Source organism: Mastigoproctus giganteus, chromosome 10 (assembly GCF_048544385.1).
Source record: "Mastigoproctus giganteus isolate SK-2022 chromosome 10, ASM4854438v1, whole genome shotgun sequence".
Lineage (NCBI taxonomy): Eukaryota > Metazoa > Arthropoda > Arachnida > Uropygi > Thelyphonidae > Mastigoproctus > Mastigoproctus giganteus.
In genome coordinates this window covers 39977862-40001137 of record NC_143584.1, presented here as the reverse complement: position 1 = coordinate 40001137, position 23276 = coordinate 39977862, and the positions used below count along the sequence as shown (strand labels likewise).

The window sequence follows — 23276 nt, the reverse complement described above, 5'->3', positions numbered from 1 at the left end:
GAACCTTGTGGGACACCAGCATTAGTGGACAAGTCAGAAGACAGAGAGCCATCTACTCTCAGTGAGTGATCATAGAGGAAAACTGGATAACCAATTATAAAAAAACAGTTGGCAAACCATAAGATGGAAGCTTGTTTAGAAGACCTTTATGCCAAATACGATCGAAAGCCTTTGAGATGTCAAGAGCAACTGCTTGTGTTTCACCAAACTTTTCCATTGAATTTGTCCATAAATGTAATATAAAAGCCAGAATATCACCAGTGGATCGACACTGACGGAATCCATACTGGTGATCGTTGATCAGATGGAAGGTTTCTAGGTAGTTTAAGAGTGGGTGGTTAATTGATTTCTCCATTACTTTAGAAAGAGTAGAAGTAATTGCAATGGGACAATAATTGGATGGGAGGGATTTGTCATCTTTTTTGGAACTGGCTGGATATGAGAAAATTTCCAAGCAGAAGGAAAAACACCTTTGGAATAAGAAAGTGAAAAAATGCAGCAAAGAACAAGAGTAAGTTCAGGAGCACAGGTTTTGAGAACAAGTGGAGAAATACCATCAGGACCTGGACCTTTCTTAGCACCAAGATTAGTCAAAACCTTTGTGGCATCCTTTTGATGGAAGACCACAGGAGGCATTGAATGGAGTGTGCTAGGAATGGTGGGAGGTGTTTTACCAAGATCATTAATATGTGAGTTGGAAGAAAAATGAGATGCTTTCAGGTCAGCTTTATCCTTGGCCGAAGTGACAACAGAACTATCTGGTTTTGAGAGAGGTGGGAGGAGAGATGGGCAAAAGTTGCTGCCAATAGCTTTGGCAAGAGACCAGAATGCTTGGCTAACGTTAGGGCAAGAAGCAAGTTTTCTACCCTTAGCCTGTTCAAAATCTAGTTTGTATTGATTAATAACTGCTTTACAATTGTTGTGAGCTTTGGTGTAGGCAGAAAATGAAACTGAAGAATTGGAAACAAGCCAATTACGATAGCAATGTTCTTCTCTTGAACAGCTTTAGCACATTTATTGGAAAGCCAAGGTTTTGATAAAGGACGAGATTTTAAAGTGGAGTGTGGAATAAAGGATTCCATTCCTACAAGAATAATTTCACTTACATCATCTGAGAAAACGTTAACATCAGAAGTTTTGATACAGTAATTCGATCGAGGAAAAGAAATCTCGCAGGTCATCCCACTTTGCATTCTTGTAATGCCAAACAATACAAGTTTGGGAATAGCCACAAGTGGGAATTATGGTGTCCTTTTAGAGGTGCCTAAAGGACCACTAACTTCGACTGTGTACTTAGAAGGGTTGTTTGTGAGAAAAAGATCAAGCGTGTTGGCTGTATGGTTAGGATTGTCCGGTATTCTTGTGGGTAAATGAACAATCTGTGCAAGGTCATTAGTAATTGCAAAAGCCTTGGCATCTCGACCAGCTGGTTCGGTCGCTGGACCTCAAGAAGTGCAGTTACCCCCAGAGGGTGTTAGACAGAGCCATTAGAGGAGTAGAGTCCACCCGTAGTGAGCAGTTCACGGCTGTGAGCACCGCACACATTCCCTACTATCTGGGCCTTTCAGACCACATTGCACGTATAGTTCGGGGGTGTCAGATACGCTGTGTGCAACTCCCAGGTCGGAGGTTGCACACAGTGATATCTCGAGTTAAAGACCCCATATCCAAAGAAGCCAGCAGTGGGGGTGGTGTATGAAATTAAATGCCCGGATTGTGGGGTGTGTTATGTGGGTGAGACGGGGTGGCAATTGAAAGACCGGCTGGGGGAGCATGTAAACGCAATAAAGTCCGCAAATTATGGGAAGTCTGCTGTGGCAGAACATTTCTGGGAGAAACAATATCAAATTTCCCCGGAGGATGCTGTCATCACTGATCATGTACAGGGGTTCTGGGACTAAATGGCTTGAGAGCTTACGTATTGGGGTAGCTAGCAATACTATTAATAGGGATAGGGGTGTACCTTTACATCCCCTCCGGGAAACCGTTGTTCTTGGACATGAGGAACTGTTTCAGCTAGTGCGTGCACCTGAGCCATTTCCGGTTCCGGTGCGCAAATGGAAAATTCCAACCGTGGAACCGAGTGCCGTGGATCTGCTATTTAAGGATGTGCCGCACAGTAGACATATGCTGCTGAGGAAGGAGACTGCTGCCTCCAAAAGCTACAGCAAATTTTATCGCTTTTAATTTCTAGGTTTTTAGTATATTTTATCAGTGTTATTTATTTTTATTGTAAATATATATCTATTCTATATTTATTTTATTGTAAATAAAGTATTTTTAGTTACAGTATTGAATTTATTTATTTATTTTCCGGCTGGTGTGAAGTTTAATGATTAACATGAATTGTCCCAGCCTTGTAGGCCTATTTAAAGATATACTCACTTGACTATTAAATCATTTATTAAATGAAACTCTGACTGAATAAAAAAGGTTGCAACTCCACCATCCTGGCTACACCCTCTAGAGGTAAACTCAACTTGATGCAGCCAGAGCAACAACAATTTACTCCAGGTCTGATTCTAATCATGTCTCAGTGATGGATAAAATGTTGATTTGGCTTGCAAAGAGGATCACCTAAATGGTGTCAGCATTATTTCGCACACTCCTCACACTTTGGTACATGAGAACAAATGAATCTGTGAGGGGTACCTTCTTTCTGATGGTAGGCCAGACATTCTTTACAGGGCAATCGACTTGGCAACTTGGTGATAAGAGTCTAAATCAGAAAAGATACTGAAGTTTCACACTCTTCCTGCTGCCTTATATCAATTGAGATTGTGCACTTAAAAACATGAGTTGTTTGCAAACCTGCAGCTTGATCAGCTGCAGAGTGTTGGACATACATGTGATGAGGAGCCACCTGAAGCCAGCAGGGGTCTGTGAAAGTTGTTATTTGTGGCAAATCTGGCTTTGATTCTCAAAATACATGTGGATTATAGCACCTAGATCACATATGATTTTGAAAGATACATAGCTCTTGTTCCTGGCTGGCAGCTGGTACTGCAGCATGGACAATTAAGTCTTGTAAGAGGGCTGAGACTTTGTTGAAGTGTTGTCTGTGGGTCCAAGCAAGAGATGTACATGGTTCTACTCGGGTGTGCCATTGGCCCTATTCTGGCCACTGTCCTGCTCAAAAAACATACGGAGTTTGAAAATGTGGTTGGCTGGTCGAAGAAAACCTAGTTATATGGTGAAGACATGCCTTTGGCTTGGTTTGGGTTTTATTGGCAAATTGATAACTAAGACTATAATGTGCCAAAACCAGTTAAGCTTTCAGTGACCTAACTGGTCACTATGTCTCCAGATATATAATAATACTATTATTATATTAGATTATATATATATACTATTATTATATTAGATTATATATATACTATATTATATTAGATACTATATTAATACTATATTATATTAGATACTATATTAATACTATATTATATTAGATATAAAAATGTATAAAATAAATAACAATAAAGAAATAACAGTAAAAAAGTAAAATTTAAATGCAATTTTATATAAGTAAAAACAGCAGATACATCCTGATTGCTGGATAAAATCTGACTGAGTTTATAAAGCTCAGCCAGATGACTAAAAGCAGTGAAATATAAGGAGAGTACTGTCTAACAAACAAACAAACAAAAACAAACTGAATGAGTATTTTGCATCTATATTTACACATGAGGAGTTATTCAGGGAGGGGAATGCCAGAGGTATATTAAACTCTGGCAGTGAGCTAAACAATTTTGTAATAACTCAGAGCAAAGTGGAGGAAAAATTGTTGAAGATAAACATAAAGAAAACACCTGGGGGTGGATGGGATCTACCCAGTTACATTAAAGGCAGCAGCAAAGGAAGTAAGCAAACCCTTAGCCATAATTATGAGAGCTTCCTTGGACTCAGGGAAGGCAACCATGATCTGGAGATGTGCAAATGTGACTGCGATTCATAAAGGAGGATACAAAACATAGGTAATACTACTGAAGTTGTGCTATACTTGCTTGAGGACTACTTAGACAAGGGATATGTATTGTATATGGACAATTTTTATAATTCTATTGCTCTGACAAAATTGTTGTCTGCTTGAAAAATGTGTGTGTGGAACATTATGCACCAACAGAAAAGAAAATCCAAAAGATCTGGTGATGCAAAAATTGAAGGGGAAGTTGCATGGCAACAAAATGGCCCTGTTGTAATATGTAAGTGGAGGGATAAAAAGAAGTTCTCACTATTTCTAACATAAACGTTTTTTAAATGGTCAAGGTATGCAACCGGAATGGAAAAAATGATAAAACCAAACATAATTCGAGATTACAATAATGGAATGTCCAGAACAGATTGATCAGATCAAATGCTCTCGTATTATTCAGTGCTAAGAAAAACCATCAGATGGCCGAAAAAAATTGCATTACATATATAGAAATATAAATACATAACGCACACATCCTTTTCCGTCAAGTTACAGGTTCCACCATAAAATGTCTAAAATTCAGAGAAACATTCATTAAAACTTTTATTGGAGAAAAAATTCTAAACGTTCCAAAGATTAGGTCTGAATGTGAAATTCATTATTTAGAGACTATACTACTAACTTTAAAAAAAACCATGCCTGACTAAGACATGCCAAGTATGTACAAGAAATAAAAAACACCATTATTGTCCAGTGTGCCAAGAGAAGTCAGCTTTTTGTGTAGACTAATAATTCAAGAAATATCAGAAATAAACGATATTATTTTTGTGAGTTTTAGTAATAGGTATTTGTGAATAAAATTCATTAGGAATTTGTGAATAAATTTTCTGTTTTCTGATGCTGTGGTTGATTTTTCATTCACATCCTAGAAGCCCACTATCCATCAGTTGCATGTGTTTGCTACGAATATACTCGTAGCTGCGCCTGAAAAGCAAGTCATACCAGTCCGAGTTAACTAGTATGCAGCGTTCTGGGCCAGAACGCCAAATACGAGTTAACTCGTATTTGGCAGTCAACGTGTTAACTAACCGCTTGCCTAAAATTTAAATTTCTCGCAGTACCGTACGGTACTGTTCACTGATCTCGATCAATATTAATTCGAACATACTATAAGATTGAGATCAATGCAACAGGAGCATATAACGTTAAATTATGCAATTAATTTTTGCTCTAGATCGCTTAAGTCACATTTATAAATAACAGAAAATTTTATAATATTACACTTCCCACCTGGCTACTTCATAATGCCATCCGGCTGGCAAAATTTTCTCGGGAGCACACTGGAGACCTGTTAGTTTAACTTCTGTTCAGAGTAAGTAATGGAAGCGCTGGTTAAAGAAGCACTGTTGTTGTTATTTGGTTTTTAGGAGCATTCGCAACTAAGGCCATATTGCTCCGGGGATATGCGGTGGTCATTTCCTGACCTTTCCGCATCCTCCATATTTAGTGGTCATGGGCTCGAACCCCGGTCTGATCAAGAAGCGCGTGCTATGCACTGCTGCTCCTGCCCACATGGCTACAGAGGCGCCTAAAGAAGCACTTAAGGATCATCTAGACAAGACTTCAGTTATAGCTTGGACACGGCATGGTTATGTTAAGGGGAAGTCTTGCCTGACCAATTTTATTGGATACTATGATGCAATCACAAAAGAACTGGATGCAGAGAATAACTTTGATATTATATACTTGGATCTTAGGAAGGCTTTTGATACTGTTGCACATAGAAGACTGCTGCACAAATTGGAGTAGTGTGACATTGGAGGCAAATTGCTGCTATGGATAAAGGGATGGTTGAGTGGGAGAAGACAGAGAATGGCAATCAATGGACATTGCTCATTGTGGAGTCCCCCCAGTGTTGGGTCCATTGTTGTTTTCTGTATTTATTAATGATACCGATGATGGTATATCAGGCTTAATGTCTAAGTTTGCAGACGATACGAAATTTGGCAGGGTTGTTAATGACATTACACTGCTGCAACAGGATCCAGAAAAGTTGAGCAGATGAGCTGAGAGGTGGCAACTGAAGTTTAACACTGACAAATGTAAAGTACTGCATATGGGTAGCAGTAACCGCAGAGTAAATAATCAACTGTGTGATACTAAACTCAGGGTGGTAGAGAATGAAAAGGTGCAGTCAGATATGAAGTTTTCTGTGCAGTGCAGATGGACTGCAAGAGTAGCTCATGGTGTCTTGTCAATGATATACAGGAATTTTTCTAGCAGGGAAAAGAAGGTGATTATCCCCTTGTACAATGGTCAGGCCACACCTTGAGTACTGTATCCAGGTGTGGAGGCCTCATTTTAGGAAGGATGTAGAGCTGCTGGAATGAGTACAGAGAAGGACAACAAGATTAGTGAACGGAACAAAGGCTTAAGTTTTGCAAATGACAGTGTTTGGAGACTAGCCACCTGCAAGGTATTCTCTGATTGAAGTGTATAAGACCTTGAATGGTTTGAGCATGCTCAATGCTGATGGGATTCTTCCTCTTGCCCAGATTAATCACCTCAGGGGGGACATAAACGCAAATTGAGGAAAGGCAGTTGTAGAATAGATGTGCTATGGCAAATGGTTCAAAATATGTTACAGTGCTCGGACATAGAACAAAATTTTGTCTTTAATCAGGGAGATGACTTGTAAAGCTGCATTTATAGCTCTGGGTAAGAGTGAAAAAACTATGAGGAAGCCTTGAATAACAGATATTCCAATATCTGTTATTCAAGATAATGAATATAATATAATTATTCAAGATATTATTCAAGATAATATAATATTCAGATAATGCAGAAAATGGATGAGAGGAGGAGACATTGACAAATGTAAAGTACTGCATATGCCATTGGAAATTGATAGGGAATGTAGAAAGGCTAAAGAACAGTGGTGGGCTGGGAACTGTTAAGAGATTGAAATGCTCGAACAACAAGGTTGGGTGGACTTGGCGCATAGAAAAATCAGAGATTTAATGAGAAATAATAATTTGAAACCAAACAAGAGCAATGTGGGATGAAAAGGGATTGACAGTACTGAACTTTGAAGAACAAAAGGAAAGATGGAGGGGATATGTTGAAGAACTTTTGATTCAAGCATATACTCATGGAGGAATATAGCACTAAAAGAACAAGAAAACATGGAGGAGGAAATATCTAAAGATGAATTCAACACTGCCTTAAAGTCCCTTAGCAATAACAAAGCACCAGGAATTGGCAACATGCCTGCAGAGTTTTTAAAATACAATGGAGAAAATCTGAAGAAAAGCTTATTTAAACTGATAAAGATGATATACAGGGATGGGCATTGGCCGGAGGAATTTTGCACATCAATCATAATCCCCATACCCAAGATGACACCAACACTATGCCAAGATTCTGCTGAAAGATATCAAAGTTCATATGGAGAGTCACACTGAACGATTTCTGGATGAATCGCAGTGCAGTTTTTGCAGAGACATATCGACAAGAGATGCTATTGGAACATTGAGTGTTGGGAGAGAAAATGTACAACATGGGAAGAACCCTCTATGTGTGGGTTTGTGGATTACGAGAAGGCGTTTGACAGAGTAATCTGGAGAGAACTGTTCCCATTGCTTGAGAAAATCGGATACAAGAAGATTACTGGACTGATCTATGACTTATATAGAAGACAAAATGTGGTGATAAGAGTGAAGGCAGAACTGACAGAAAAAGCTAAAGTTAAAATGGGAGTAAAATAGGGATGCTTACTTTCACCTGGTTTGTTCAATGCTTTTGCCAAAGTGATAATTAAGGAGGCACTTGGGAATAAGAAGCGGGAGGGTTAAAATAGGTAATAAGTACATACAGGCTATTAAGTTTCAGATGATCAGGCCATAGTAGCAAGCCAAATTATTTTTTGTAGCATAGCAGTTGCTCTGCTATGCTACAAAAAATGATCAAAAGACTCAATAAGAAAGAGCTCAAGTATGGAATGAAGATAAATATGATGAAAACAAAGGCAATGATGATGGGTAAAAAGTTAATTCCCTTCTGAATTGAGATCAATGGAGTAAGAATAGAACAGGTAGAGCACTTTAGGTATATCTGGGGCAATTATTTACACAGGACATTTCATGTCAAATTGAGATTCAACCCAGAACTACAATGGCAAAACAATCTTTCAAGATTAAACTGTTGTTGATTACACAGAAGATGTTGCAGGAAATTAAGAAGACAGTATTGACATATATCTGGTCAGTGACACTATATGCAGCAGAGACATGGATTATAACAAAGACAAAAAGAGACTTGAGGCCTTCAAGATGTGGTGCTGATGCAGGATGGAAAAAATTAAATGGACTGAAAAAGTGTTAAACGTGGAAGTATTAAAATGTGTTCAAGAACAAAGGAAAATTCTAGGTAGAATAAGATCAACTATACTCAAATGGGTGGGCCATATGATTCAACATGGTGATTTGCTTCTGGATGCAATTGGAGGGGACTGTGGAGGGAAAATGCCCTAGGGGTAGACCAAAAAAGACCTTCATTTGGACATTGCTGGATGAAGCAGGCCTTCGAAATTTTTAAGAACTAAAAGAAACGGCACAGAAGAGACAAAGATGGCAATAGCTCATCAGAGGAACTGACCAGTCACAAGACTGAATTACTGATGATTATATGACTAAAGTTCTCTCACCATGACATGGAAATTTTTTCAAGAATTATTTACTACCATTCACATTCAGCTAAATTTAATTTTCAGCTTAATATTAATAATTATCAATAATAATGAAATTATGGAAATAAGTGCACACATTTAATGTTTATAACAAAATCTATTTGTGAATAGATTTTGTTATAAACATTTAATGTTTATAACAAGACTGGCTAGTAGAAAGTATCTGTTCAGTAGAAAGTATCTACTACCTGGCTAGTAGAAAGTATCTGTTCAGCAAAAGGTTGCAAACATGTCTGACAGTCACGTGTTATATCCTTTAATGCCATGGTTGCAGAAGGTGCCACATCAGCATTTTGTATTCCCATCATGAGCAAAGGCACAACATAACCAAGAACACTAGGATGAGAATTTATCCATTCTGCATAAGCACCTGCAAAAATACAAACATCAAATTCATAAAACTATAAAAAACAAAAACAAAACAGATTTTACAATTAATTGATTAAGTAAAAAGTTCAAACACAAGTCTAATCAGGCTAATCAAAGAGACTAATTAAGTGGTTGAGGCTTCTCACCACCCAGTGCAAGACTGAAATTTTTGCTTAACCCTGCCTGACTTGCCATATTCAGTACGGAAAAATGCATTGGCCTAAAAACTGACTTGCTCATATCTGGTATGTATGCACATCATACCAGATACGAGGAGCCTCCGTAGCCAGGAGCAGCAGTGCATAGCACATGCTTCTTGATTAGACCGGGGTTCGAGCCTGTGACCACCAAATACGGAGGATGCGGAAAGCTCAGGGAATGACCACCACATATCCCTGGAGCAATATGGCCTTATTTGCTAATGCTCCTAAAAAAAAAAAAAGAAAAAAAAAAAGCTAAATAACAACTAAAAAAATAACCAACATTCCAATCTTCTCTGGTTTTGTTTTGAGTACAAATAATTACTAAGCTACATTAGTACTAGGGAAATTTTTTATATATTTGGCTATTGTTCATTAGATCATTGTAATTCTAATACTTCGATAACAGAGACATGTATTTTACGTTTTTTGCAAAAATGCAAGGGGCAGGGTCCAAAAGAGATAAAATGCTAACGATTGCATATTGTACAGGTTTTTGCAAGCTACAAGAATAGTTTCTTACCGCTAATTAAGCATTAAATGTGAACATCCAACAATTATTAACGACACTAATACTTTAACAGTATATTTATAATCATTCTTATTGTTTGATTATAATAATCTTGTTAAATAATGAGAAAGTTATAAAACATATACAAAATCCTACTTCGTGATTTTGTAAAAATTTTTGCACAAATGCATACATTAATTACGTATTTTCCAAATAGAACTTAAGTTTTGTTAACCAAAAATTAAATTTTATACTTGCAGCTTAATTTTTTTACATTCAATATAATATGATAATTAAATTAATTTTAATTTAATGTAATAATTAAATGTGAAAATCCAACAATTATTGCTGTTTGAAACTAGTGGATACACAAGTTTTAAACTAGGAGAATGCATAACACTTAGGGGCTGCTGAGTGGCATTTTATGCTTAATGAAAATGGTGAATAGAAGTGAGTCATAAAAGTATTACTTCAGAGCAGACTATGATTTTTTTTTTTTTTTTTTTCATATTACAGGTATTACAAAGAACCCATTTTTAATTTTTTTTCCATGGAAAATATAACAAAGGTATTTTTGCAAAATGTATAATTAAAAATTGCATCTTCTTTTATTATATATACATACACATAATGGCAAAAAATAAACTTTCATAGTTTTCACATGTAATTCCACATGATGGTATGCCCTCACTTGCCTTCCCCAAACAAATTTTGTTTCCATCATACCGTAAACAGGTGTGTACAGTGGGCCCAGCTTTATGACTGGTCTACAGCACAATCAAATCACTTTATGATGGACTCTCCATAATAAAATATTGTTCACTATATGCTATGCAGTAAGCGCTGGTCATTGTGATCATGTTTGCGAATTGAATTTTAAGTCTATTAAATGGCAATTCTAATAAACAAAAACAGGAGGATTATTATCCACAGGCAATAAAAGTAAAAGACAATGCACAAATTTACACTTTTATTATTAATAAAATTAAATGATATGTGAAAATTGGAAGAATTATTTTCCATTATTTTCTGCAAAATAAATAAATTTATGCTTACATACATAGCTTAATTAATACTATAATGTACATACTAACTAACTGATATTTGTGTTCACTGACATCTTTTTAGTTATAAAATTTAAAACAGTAAAAAACAGAAGCGTCAATCAATAACAAAGAACACTGCACGCACAAATTGCAATTAAAACACAAAATGTGCAAGTGAGATATGGAGTAACAAGTTTATGAAGATTAAAAAATAGGAATGAAGAGAAGATTCTGAAAATTTATTTATATTTTTTATATGATCATTGAATATTTCGTGGAAGGAGAAACACATTTCATCATAAGGTAAATCCCACAGAAGTCCAGCTTTTAGTAAAGCCACTCCCCGATTAACGTAATGGTTGCATTCCACGGAACTCTACGTAAGTTGGAATTTTCCCCATGCTTGTGCAGTACTCGCAACTGTGCTCGCTGAATTCATTGAATCAAAAAAGAAATGTTTGATGAACATGTGAATAGAAATATTTATTGTATTTATTCAATGTTTTATCTTGGAGCAGCAAAAATTATAAAGTGCGCAATTCAAAAAATTTCAAAATTATAAAATTACAAAAAAAAAAAAAAAAAAAGAGAGGAGACAGGCGCCAGTAAGTTTTACCTTTCAAGCATCGTTGCGAGAATTGAAGTCTTTAGTTGATAAGTATGCCGCTGTGGAGATTTAGAAGGGGTCGCAACTCAACCTTACGAAAGAACATATTAATGGATGACTGGACGGTGGCTTTTTTCTTTTCATCGTAGATTTCTTTGTAGCAAGCAAGCATATCATTCACCCCACTGTTAATTTTTAAGAATTGTTCGCTGTCAGAATCCATCTTCTCAAACCTTGCCATTGCCAATGCAATTTCACGAAATGTCATTGCCATCTATCTGGTGATGAAGAGTCTTGGCTCTTCATTTGGTTCATCTTGAGCTTTTCCAGCATTTTCTTCTTTCACTATTGCTACCTGCAAGTCAATAAGTTCTTTGCTAGATAATTCCTTCTCTTTTCCCTCTAATTCCTCCATGTTTTTGGCAACAACCTCCAACTGAAGTAGCTCTGCAACCTATACAATCTTATCTATAACCTCTTCATATGATTATCTTTTTCAAACCCTTCAAAGCCTTTTTTTACATGCATTGGGCATATTTTATTCCATGCTTCATTTACCTATTAAAATTATTATTAAACCATTTGTTGCTTTCCACGAACTTGGCTTGGGGTTCACTGTACTTATCCTTAATATCTTCATAAATACTTCTTGCTTTTGCTTGGATGGCCATTGGACTCAGGGGCACTTGCTTCTGAATCTAATTTTCCATCAACATTAATAATAGCTGCTCCATCTTCAATATAGCACCTGAACACTGTTTTGTGATCACTGTTGATCTTAAATGTGTTGATCCTTTAACATGTTTTTTTATATACGCACCGTCCCTTAACCGTCCCTCGCTGCTTCAACAGTATTCACTGTTGAAGCAGCGAGACCTAATTCCCTTGCAAAAGATGACAAACTTTGTCTTGCTTCGTACTACTTAATCATTTTCATCTTCATTTCTAAATCAATTTTGTTTTGTTTCCTAGCACTGCCAGCACTTGCACTTTCCGTTGGTCCCTTTCCCTTCACCATGGTTATAAGTAAATGGGAATGAAGAGAAGATTCTGAAAATTTGTTTTTTATATGATTGAAGATTTCAGTGAAGGGGAACTTATTTCACCATAATACTATACCATAGAAAACCACAGAATTCTAGCTATCGGGATTATCGCAAATGCAATAAGATCGAGTTTACTACCCGTTTATTAGCATTAGTAGAGGCATATGATGCAAGAAAGCAAGCTTATTCAGCATCAGCCAAAAAAAAAAAAAAAAAAAAAAAACCAACCACTACTCCCATTTCACCGCTACGTTCGTTCGAAATACCTGTCCAGCTGAGCCTTAAATTTGTTTAGGCTATCAACTTCAACAACAAGCGATGGGAGTCTATTCCACAAACCAACTGCCCGCTGGCTAAAGGCAAATTTCCGCACATCTATCCGACATCCGTCCTTCCTCAATTTGAATTTATGCCCTCTCAGGTGATTATTCTGAGCAAGAGGAAGAATCCCATCGGCATTGAGCATGGTCAAGCCATTCAAAGCCTTATACACCTCTATCAGATCACCTCGCCGATGCCTAGTCTCCAGGCTCTGTAATTTGCAAAACTTAAGCCTTTCTTCGTAAGAGCAACCCTTTGTTCCATTCACTAATCTTGTTGCCCTTCTCTGTACTCGTTCCAGCAGCTCTACATCTTTCTTGAAATAAGGCCTCCAGACCTGTATACAGTACTCAAGGTGTGGCCTGACCAATGCCTTATACAAGGGAATAATCACATCCCTGTCCCTGCTAGAAACATTCCTGTATATCATTGACAAGACACCATGAGCTACTCTTGCAGCTCGTCTGCACTGCTCAGAGAACTTCATATCTGCCTGCACAATTACCCCCAGGTCCTTTTCATTCTCTACCACTGTCAGCGTAGTACCACAGAGTTGATACGTTGATCTGGGGTTACTGTTTCCCATATGTAGTACTTTACATTTGTCAATGTTAAACTTCATTTGCCACCTCTCAGCCCATCTGCTCAACCTTTCCAGATCCTGTTGCAGCAGCATAGTATCAGTAGTGTCCTTAACAACCCTGCCAACCTTGGTATCGTCTGCAAACTTGGACATTAAGCCTGATACACCATCATCAATATCATTTATAAATACAGAAAACAACAATGGACCCAACACTGAACCCCGAGGAACTCCACTAATAACATTAGTCCACGTTGAGCAGTGTCCATTGATTACCACTCTGTCTTCTCCCACTCAACCATCCCTTTATCCGTAGCAGCAATTTGCCTCCAATGCCACACTTCTCCAATTTGTGCAGCAGTCTTCCATGCGCAACAGTATCAAAAGCCTTTCTAAGATCTAAATATATAACATCAAAGTTATTCCCTGCATCCAGTTCTTTTGTGACTACATCATAGTATCCAATCAAATTGGTCAGACAAGACCTGCCCTTAACAAAACCATGCTGTGTCTGAGCTATAACTGAATTCTTGTCCAGATGATCCTGCAGTGCTTCTTTAACCAGTGTCTCCATTAATTTTCCTGGAACCGAAGTTAAATTAACAGGTCTATAATTACTTGTGTCAGCCTTTGCTCCTCCTTTGTGAATTGGGGTTACATTTGCACATCTCCAGTCCATGGGTACCTCCCCTGAGTCCAAAGAAGCTCTCATAATTATGGCTAGGGGTTTGCTTACTTCCTTTGCTGCCTCCTTTAATATAACTGGATAGATCCCATCCACCCCGGGTGCCTTTTTTATGTTTATCCTCAACAATTTCTCCTCCACTTTCCTCTCAGTTATTAGAAAATCATCTAGCTCACTGCCAACGTTTACTTCACCTACGACATTCCCCTTCCTGAATAACTCCTCATGTGTGAATGTAGATGCAAAATACTCGTTTAGATTGTTAGCCACCTGAGCTGGATCCTCAACTGTTGAACCATCAACATCCAGTGGACCAATCTGATTCATCACTTTCCTTCTTGAGTTTAAATAGGTAAAGAACTCTTTTCTGTTTTCTTTGCATCCTTTGCCAAGGATTTCTCATAATCTGCCTTTGCCTGCCTAATCTCCTTTGTGACTTGGTTACAGACCAACTTATATCTATCATAGGCTTCCATGTCACCCATTAATTTGTATGCATCCCATGCATTTTTCTTCTCTGCCATATGTCTCATTAGTTCATCTGACAATCATTTAGGCCTGAACCTTGAACAATATTTCTTGGTTGGTATGTCAAGCCTGGTAGCTTCCAAGATTAGTTCCTTGAATGCTTCCCATTTTGAATTTGCTGTTGGTAACATCATCAGTTGGTCCCACTGTATAGAATTTAAATACTGTCTCAGACCATCATAGTCGCCTTTACGAAAGCAAAAACCCTTCCCTTTACCTCTGATGGTAGTTACCTCCTTGAGTAAATCCCACTTCAGCACACTGTGATCACTACCACCCAGTTGTTCCTTTATCTGCAGATTCCTAATGCATGAAGAATCACTACTGATAATCAGATCAAGAGTATTACTCCCTCTAGTTGCCTCCCGAACATGCTGGTGTAGAAAACAATCATCCAATAAATCCACAAAAGCCTTGCTAGTGTGTGAGTGACCAACTCACAAATTCCAGCCAATATCTGGGAAATTAAAATCCCCCATTATAAGACTCTCTGATTTACTGGCCCATTCTATTTCCCTGTACAGTATCTTATTATACTCATCAGAGTCATTAGGCCTATAGCACACTCCTACTCTCAATTTTGATTTACCTATGCTTATGTCACACCAAACTGACTCGACACTGCCCTGTCCATCAATGTCGACTGGCTTCACTTCCTTGGATTTTATGTGTTTTTTAACTAATAGCATAACCCCTCCTCCCCTCCTGTCCTGTCTATCCTTTCTATACACATTGTACTCCCCAAATTCCAGTTCTGCATTCCTTATATCTGTATGACACCACGTCTCTGATATCCCAACAATATCTGCCTTTGATGTTTTGAGCAATACCTCAAATTCATCAAATTTATTTACTAAACTCCTAGCATTGGTGTACATGCAAGTATACATGCACCTGTTGCTATTCTAAGCTACACTAACACAACCCATGTGTTTACTTGTACCGCAACGACTTCCAGCAGTCTCTGAAATATCCTGCATCTTGTTTTTCAGGCTTCTGTTCATTCCAATAGAAGCAGTGCAAGAATCTCTTTCACCTCTGCCAGTGGCTACTGTTAATCCATTAGTCTTTGTCTCCCCCCAAGCTAGCAGTTTTCCGACCCACCTAACACTGCCTCGATAGCATCAGCAAATATTCTTGCACCCTTTCTATTTAAGTGTATCCCATCCCTGTAGAAGCAATCTCTCCTGTTAACAAGTACATTCCAGGCTGAAAAAAATTCTACCCCTTGAGCCTTGCACAATCTTTCCAGGGCCGAATTGATCGACAAGGCTATCATCATATACTCCCTCCTATCGTGTCTGGGCAGAATTGCAGACACTTTCAAATTCAACCCTACTTCACGGCTTTTTTTCAACAGTGACCTGTACTTGTTAAGTAATTCCGCTGGTCTCCTACTCTTAATATCATTAGTGCCAATGTGTACAACTATATCACCTTTTGCGCCCTTAAAAGATGATATCTGCTCTACGTCATCAACCTTTGCCCCTGGCAGACATACCCTGGTCCTGTTCCACCTATCCTTTTTACAAAGCATGTTCCCTGTTTCCCTGACAATAGAGTCACCAACAACTACTAGTTCCTGTTGGACCAGCACATTCTGCCTTGGGGGCTGCCTCTGTGTTGCAAGATGACCAAGTGCAAGCTCTGGCAGCTGAGAGCTTGATGGGCCCCTCAATTTACTTCCTTCGAGGGCATCCACCCTGTCCTTCAAGGTCTCATATAGGCCCATAACAACGCCGAGTTGTTGCCTAATTTCCTTGCACTCCTTGCATCGTGCACATACAAAGACATCCCCCATGGCAGTATCATGTCCCGTACCCGATTGCTCCGCAAACATCAAGCAAACAGTGCATCTTAAAAGGCTGTGATTCAGAGGGCAACTGCCCCCCTCAGTTCTCCCATTAGCTTGAGCCTTTTGCTTTGCTGCTCTGGTCAGAGTCATGATTTCGATTTAAATGTCAATAAAATTACAATTCAAGAACAAAATTAAAACCTTAAACTTGTATCTTAACACAGTTATAACACTATATTTATTTTTCAGTATCGAGTGTTATCTACGAGTTCCCTTTATATAACTTCCGTATCAAGTATGTATTAATTATTTGTTACGTTTGTACTCTAAGTCGTTATATATATATATAGTTAAAAGTACAATTTAATTGACAATGAAGTTTAACAAGATTAATAGATCTACTGATAATAGATTGCGCTAACAGAAAAGTCCAATAAACCAGAAAGGGCAAATTATTTTTGTTTTTTGGTTGTGACCTCCAGAAATGCTTAGAAATAGATAGATCTACTTATAATAGATTGCGCTAACAGAAAAGTCCAATAAACCAGAAAGGGCAAATTATTTTTGTTTTTTGGTTGTGACCTCCAGAAATGCTTTAGAAAAATATCACAAAGGCATTCAAAATTGATTCTTATAACAGGAACATATGATAACAATGAAAGTGTAGTACAATTTCAAATTATAAATATGACCTTTTAGAGAGATAAAAAAAAACTTAGTAATATAGTGAAATTTTCAACTTCCAAGGACTTGGAATGAATTACAAAAAAAAACAAAACCAATGTGTTATTGAGTTCACTTTACGATATTTTCACAATACCTCCATTTATCTCTACAAATGCAAACTACATTTCCATATTTTTTTCAGTTTGCACCGGCCAACAAAAACTTATGTAAAGTCGAATTTACATAAGTTGGGGAGTTCCTGTATTATCATACAGGTAATAAGATCAAGTTTACTACCAGTGTAGAACAGATTGAACTAAGAGAAAAGCTCAATAAACTGGAAACTGCATATTGTTTTTCTTGTTTCATGGTAGAGGGGAACAGGTATCCTGAGTGTTATCAGACACTCAGCCTAAAACACTGATGGATCCAATATCTCTCTATTACAGAAGATTTAGGAGAAGTCCGGTTGGCCTGCCTCCCTAAAATTCACTCATGCACACCTTCTCGATGGTAAGCCCTGTTACGTCACTTAGGTGGCAACGAACGTGTAGAGTGGTTCTCTTCAAGACACCTGGTCAGCGTGAAAAGGAAAAGACCAAACACTCTAGCAATGAGAGCACAACAATACAAATGGCCCTCAGTCCCCAGCAGCTTTCACTCTCCATCTTACGGCAGCGAGAGGATCAGAGTGGAAGCAGAGGGCGCTAAGAATCTCTGGGTACGACCAGGCTGCCATGCACGGAAATTGAACTTGGCCTGTTATAACGTACGATCACTCGTCGGTGAAGACAGGATATTAGAGCTGGAAAAGGAATTAGAAAATGTGAATTGGAATATCATCAGTTTGGCTGAAACAAGAAGAAGAAATGAATCACTTATAAGTTTATCAAGTGGAAATCTGCTGTACACCAATGGAAACAGTGAAAGGAGTGAAGTTGGAGTTGGGTTTCTGGTCCATAACGATTTTAAAAACAACATTTTGGAATTCAAAAGTACATCACCAAGGGTGTCAAGATTAATACTCAACATTTCTAAGAGGTACAAGCTAAAGATTATAATGATTTATGCACCAACATCGAGCTACGATGATGAAGAGGTTGAAGAAATGTACACCGAAATTGAGTCTTCTAGATTAGCAGAAAACCCACTACTATTATAAACTACTCACTATTATTATGGGGGACTTCAATGCTAAGGTTGGAAAAAGGCAAAATAGCACAGAAAGAGGAACTATAGGAAATTTTGGAATTGGTGAAAGAAATAAAAGAGGTGAAAGACTCGTGGAATTTGCAGAATCTCAAGGACTGTCAGTAATGAGCACTTTTTTCAAGAAAAGGGTGAACAGAAAGTGGACATGGAAGAGTCCAAATGGATTAACAACTAATGAAATCGACTTCATCCTCGCTAACAGAAGATATATTGTGAATGATGTTACCGTCCTGAATAAGGTAAATGTTGGAAGTGATCACAGAATGGTAAGATGTACACTTGATATAGATGTAGGAAAGGAAAGGAAAAAACTGACTCGAGTAAATAATACAAAGGTCTTTGAAATAACAGAGGAGGAGAAAAAGCAGTATGTACTGGAACTTAAGAACAAGTTTGAGCTTCTGCAGACTGCTCAGGACCAAGATATCGACGAGGAATATTACAACTTTCTGAAAGTGATAAAGCCCAAGAAACCTATAGGGAAACAGAAATCCAAAGAAGAAAAAATTAGTCAAGAAACACTTGTCATGATGAACCAAAGACGACAAATGAAGAGCAAGAAAAACACTGACAGGGAGAAAATTAAGTATACTGAGTTATGCAAAGCCATTAGAAAGAGACTCAGAGAGGACATAAGAAGATTTAACACAAGAAAAGTAGAACAAGCATTAAGGGAAAACAAAGGATTTAAATCAGCAGCCATGAGCAGTAATACAGAAAGACAAATGATACTGAAACTGAAGAATAGCGATGGTGTACTTATAAACAGCAGAGAAGGCATAATTCAAATAGCAGAAGACTACTATAGAGAATTATACAAGGAGCGAGGGAATGATACCAACAGTGGGGAACATGGATTGCAAAGTAGCAACACATACGACATACCCGATATTCTTCCTGATGAGGTAGAACATGCATTGAAGAAAATGAAGAATCGGAAAGCCCCGGGGGAAGATGAAGTTACTGTAGAGTTGTTAAAATTGGGAGGAAGAGACATAACACAAAAACTGGCAAGGCTCTTCACAAAGTGCATTAGAAAAGGTGTGATGCCTAAGCAGTGGAATAATGCAATCATAGTTTTGCTGCATAAGAAAGGAGATAAATCAGAAATTGGAAATTATAGACCAATTAGCTTGTTATCCCATATCTACAAGTTGTTCACAATGGTCATTACTAACAGATTAGAAAGAATACTTGATGAGAATCAACCGAAAGAGCAAGCTGGCTTTAGGACAGGATTCTCAACTATGGATCACCTTCACGTAATATCACAGCTAATGGAGAAAGCAAATGAATATAAAACGCCATTATGCCTGGCATTTGTGGATTATGAAAAGGCATTTGACTCCATACAGCATAAGGCAATGTTTAGGGCACTGTAAAGACGAGGCATAGATACTCCATATATTATGATTTTGAAGAAAATATGAGAGTGCTACATCCTTTATTAGACTAGACACAGAAAGTAGCAAATTTAAAATCGAGAAAGGAGTTCGACAAGGAGACACAATATCTCCGAAGCTGTTTACTGCTGCCCTTGAGGAAGCTTTCAGAAGATTAGACTGGTCGGAGAAAGGCTTCAATGTGAACGGAGAGTACCTAAACCATTTACGATTTGCAGATGACATTGTGGTCATAAGCCACGATCCCAAAGAATTAGAGGAAAATCTTAATCAGTTATGCACAGTTAGTAAGGATTTTGGACTAAAGATGAATATGGCTAAAACAAAAGTAATGATGAACAGGTATGCCACGGAAAGGGAAATAATGATTGAAGGAGCAGTAATTGAAAAGGTGGAGTCATATACTTATCTGGGACAAGTTATTAGCTGTAATAATGATAAATGGCTGGAAGTCAAGAGAAGAATAAATTTTGGATGGATAGCATTCAGGAAATATAGTCACATACTGAAGAGCAATATCCCAGTTTGTCTGAAACGTAAAATAATGAACCAATGTATACTCCCCACCATGACTTATGGAAGTGAAACTTGGGCACTCACCAAAAGAATGGAAGAGAAGCTAAGAACTACGCAGCGAAGAATGGAACGAATTATATTGGGAATCAGACACTGTTAGATAAGAAGAGAAACACATGGATTAGGCAGCAAACTCAAGTAAAGGACATTCTTATCAAAACTAAAGAACTAAAATGATCTTGGGCAGGACACATAGCTCGAAGATATGAAGACAGATGGACTAAGAAAATAACGGAATGGTACCCAAGAGGAGCTAGAAGAAAACCTGGAAGACAAAGGCGGAGATGGATAGATGAAATTCATGAGTTTTTGATTAGTAAATGGATGGCCAGTGCTCAAAACAGAAGGAACTGGAAAGTTGCTGGAGAGGTCTTCATCCTGCAGTGGATTGAAAATAGCTGATGATGATGATGATGATGATGGTAGTGACCTCCAGAAATGTGCTTTAGAAAAATATCATAAAGGCACTCAAAATTGATTCTTATAACCAAACATATGATAACGATGAAAGTGTAGTGTCTTTTAATGATTTCAGTTGGTTTTTTAAAATTTGATTGTATAAAGCAGCTGGTTCTACTAACCAGTGATTATGTTAACCAACACCTACTTATTTCACTTTGCAATGGGCTTAATGACTCTCCGACCAGACCACGTGGTCTTGCCTCTCAGCTAATAGCAACGTTTGTAAATGTGTTGGCCATGTGTTTTGTTTTTGCATCCTTTAGTTGAAGTGATCTTTTCATGTTGTGCTAATTTGACATAAATTTAAGTATTGTATTGAATTCATGTACATAGAACATTGTAAACTGACATTATGGCCCCTAAAGAGCGCAGTAAGAAATTAATATTTCCATTATAAAAATCACCTTTTAGAGAGATATATAGCTCAGTTATATAGCGAAAATTTCAACTTCCAAGGTCTTGGAATGAATTACCAAAAAACAACGTGTTATTGGATTCACACTAAGATATTTCCACAATACGATGGTGTCTCTGAAACGGATTAATATCGTTAAGTGGAAGGTCAACTGTATTTGGTGGCCATCTTGTTTCAGAATGATGGATCAAAATAAAAATACTCCAGCAGTGATGATAGTGTCTCTGGAACAGAGACGCTATCATCATTGCGTCTCTGGAACAGATTAATATCGTAAGGTGGGGATCCATTGTATTTGGTGGCCATCTTATTTCAGGATGATGGATCCAAATAAAAATACTCCAGCAGTGTGCCCACTCATTAGAGTTATAAATTCTGTTGACTGGACTATAAATGGAAGAATTCCAAACAGATTCACTTATAATTCCAGTGGGAGCAATCATGTTTCTAGAAGGTCTTCAAAACAGAAGTACCCTAATGAGGGTGTACTGGACATATGTAAATCCCCCCCCCCCCAGCAAAAGAGTATTGTAATTTTTGTTGGGATTGGACACGGATGAATAAGTGAGCACAGATGATGCTTATACTGAATGGTGGACAATTTGTTTCCAGATGGTAGAAAAAAGTTAAACCACCCCTTTGTGTGGATCCACCTTCCCTCAGGTGTACTGCAAATTTAGTTTTGATCAGGGTATAAACAGAAATGTTATTAGGGTTGTACACAGGCAGGTTTTTGAAAGTACACAAACCTCCCACCTCCCCAAAAAGTTTGGGTTTGGGGAAACCCATTTTTAAGTGACTAATGGAAACCTGAAATGGCAAACTATGTTTGACCACTGAGCAAAGCTACAGCATATCCTCATCTCTTCTATTATGCAATATGAATAACATCTTTCAAGGTAGACATGTATAACTTTAAATCAGGTTTTAACAAGGATGGTCATTATGAGAGTTGAACCTACTTCAGTGACTTGGTAATCCAAATACCTCTAAGAGGTATTTGGATTAGCATTGGATTACTGCTTATATCCAATATTTGTGCATTTTTTGTAGCCATGTGCTCACTGTTTGATTTGCATGTTTTATTGAATAAAAAAAAATCCAAAATAATTCACAGAGGCGGGGGCCCTATTCTCTCTGCCTAAGGTTTGGCTAACTACAGCCCTGAATGCAGAGAACTTCAGAAATTCTTCCAGTTGTTGAAGAAAACTGAACCTATACCTCACTAAATATATGGTCTCAGACTGATATATCGTGTCAACCAAGCTGATATGGAGGGCGGGAGTATCCAGATCAGCTAAGGTATAAGCATACTGCCAGTTGTGACTGGAGGGAGCCCATGTAGAAGTGGCTCTGCTAAGCCCATATCATTAAAGATTTTGCTGTGTGTGTGTGTGTGTGTGTATGGCATTTCATGTCTAAAAATTTCATCACTTCACCCCACCCAATAACAAACGTTATCTAATCTGTATCAATATATCATGAATAGTCAAATTAAAGGAACATACTTACCTGCATAAAGAACTAACCCACCCAGAAATTTCCAAATTCCTTCCACAATATACACAGCCTCAGTTCTAATTTCACCACTGTTCATTTTCAGTTAAAATCTGCTAAGCAACACTTACTTTTATTTAGAGAATTTCAATTATCAATTTACTCAACAACTACCCATCTTCAGTTGTCCTAATTATTTGCTTTATGATTTCTAACATTTTAAAAGTCATATCATCATCAGTCATTTTCAATCCACTGCAGGATGAAGGCCTCTCCAGCAACTTTCCAGTTCCTTCTGTTTTATGCAATGGCCATCCATTTACTACCCAGAAACTCATGAATTTCATCTGTCCATCTCCATCGTTGTCTTCCAGGTATTCTTTTAGCTCCTCTTGGGTATTCTGCTATTTTCTTAGTCCATCTGTCGTCATATCTTTGAGCTATGTGTTCTGCCCAAGTCCATTTTAGTTCTTTAGTTTTGATAAGAATGTTTGAATTGAATAAGAATTTGAATAAGAATTGAGTTTGCTTCCTAATCCACGTGTTTCTCTTCTTATCTAACAGTCTTATTCCCAATATAATCTTAATCCCAATATAGTCTTCGTTGTGTAGTTCTCAGCTTCTCTTCCATTCTTTTGGTGAGTGCCCAAGTTTCACTTCCATAAGTCATGGTGGGGAGTATACATTGGTTCATTAT

At 37.7% G+C, this 23276-nt stretch overlaps 1 protein-coding gene across 1 annotated transcript in view; it reads right to left on the bottom strand.

Moving 5' to 3' along the window:
• The window catches only part of LOC150078994 (importin-13-like), a 190235-nt gene extending 167556 nt beyond the window's left edge, over positions 1 to 22679 (bottom strand). Inside the window, exons 1-2 of the mRNA XM_090382916.1 lie at positions 22595 to 22679; positions 8846 to 9027 (exon numbers count right to left, since the gene is read on the bottom strand). Coding sequence (XP_090239042.1) covers positions 8846 to 9027; positions 22595 to 22679 — 267 coding nt within the window. The remainder of the gene's footprint in view (positions 1 to 8845; positions 9028 to 22594) is intronic.
• Between the last annotated feature and the right edge of the window lie 597 nt (positions 22680 to 23276).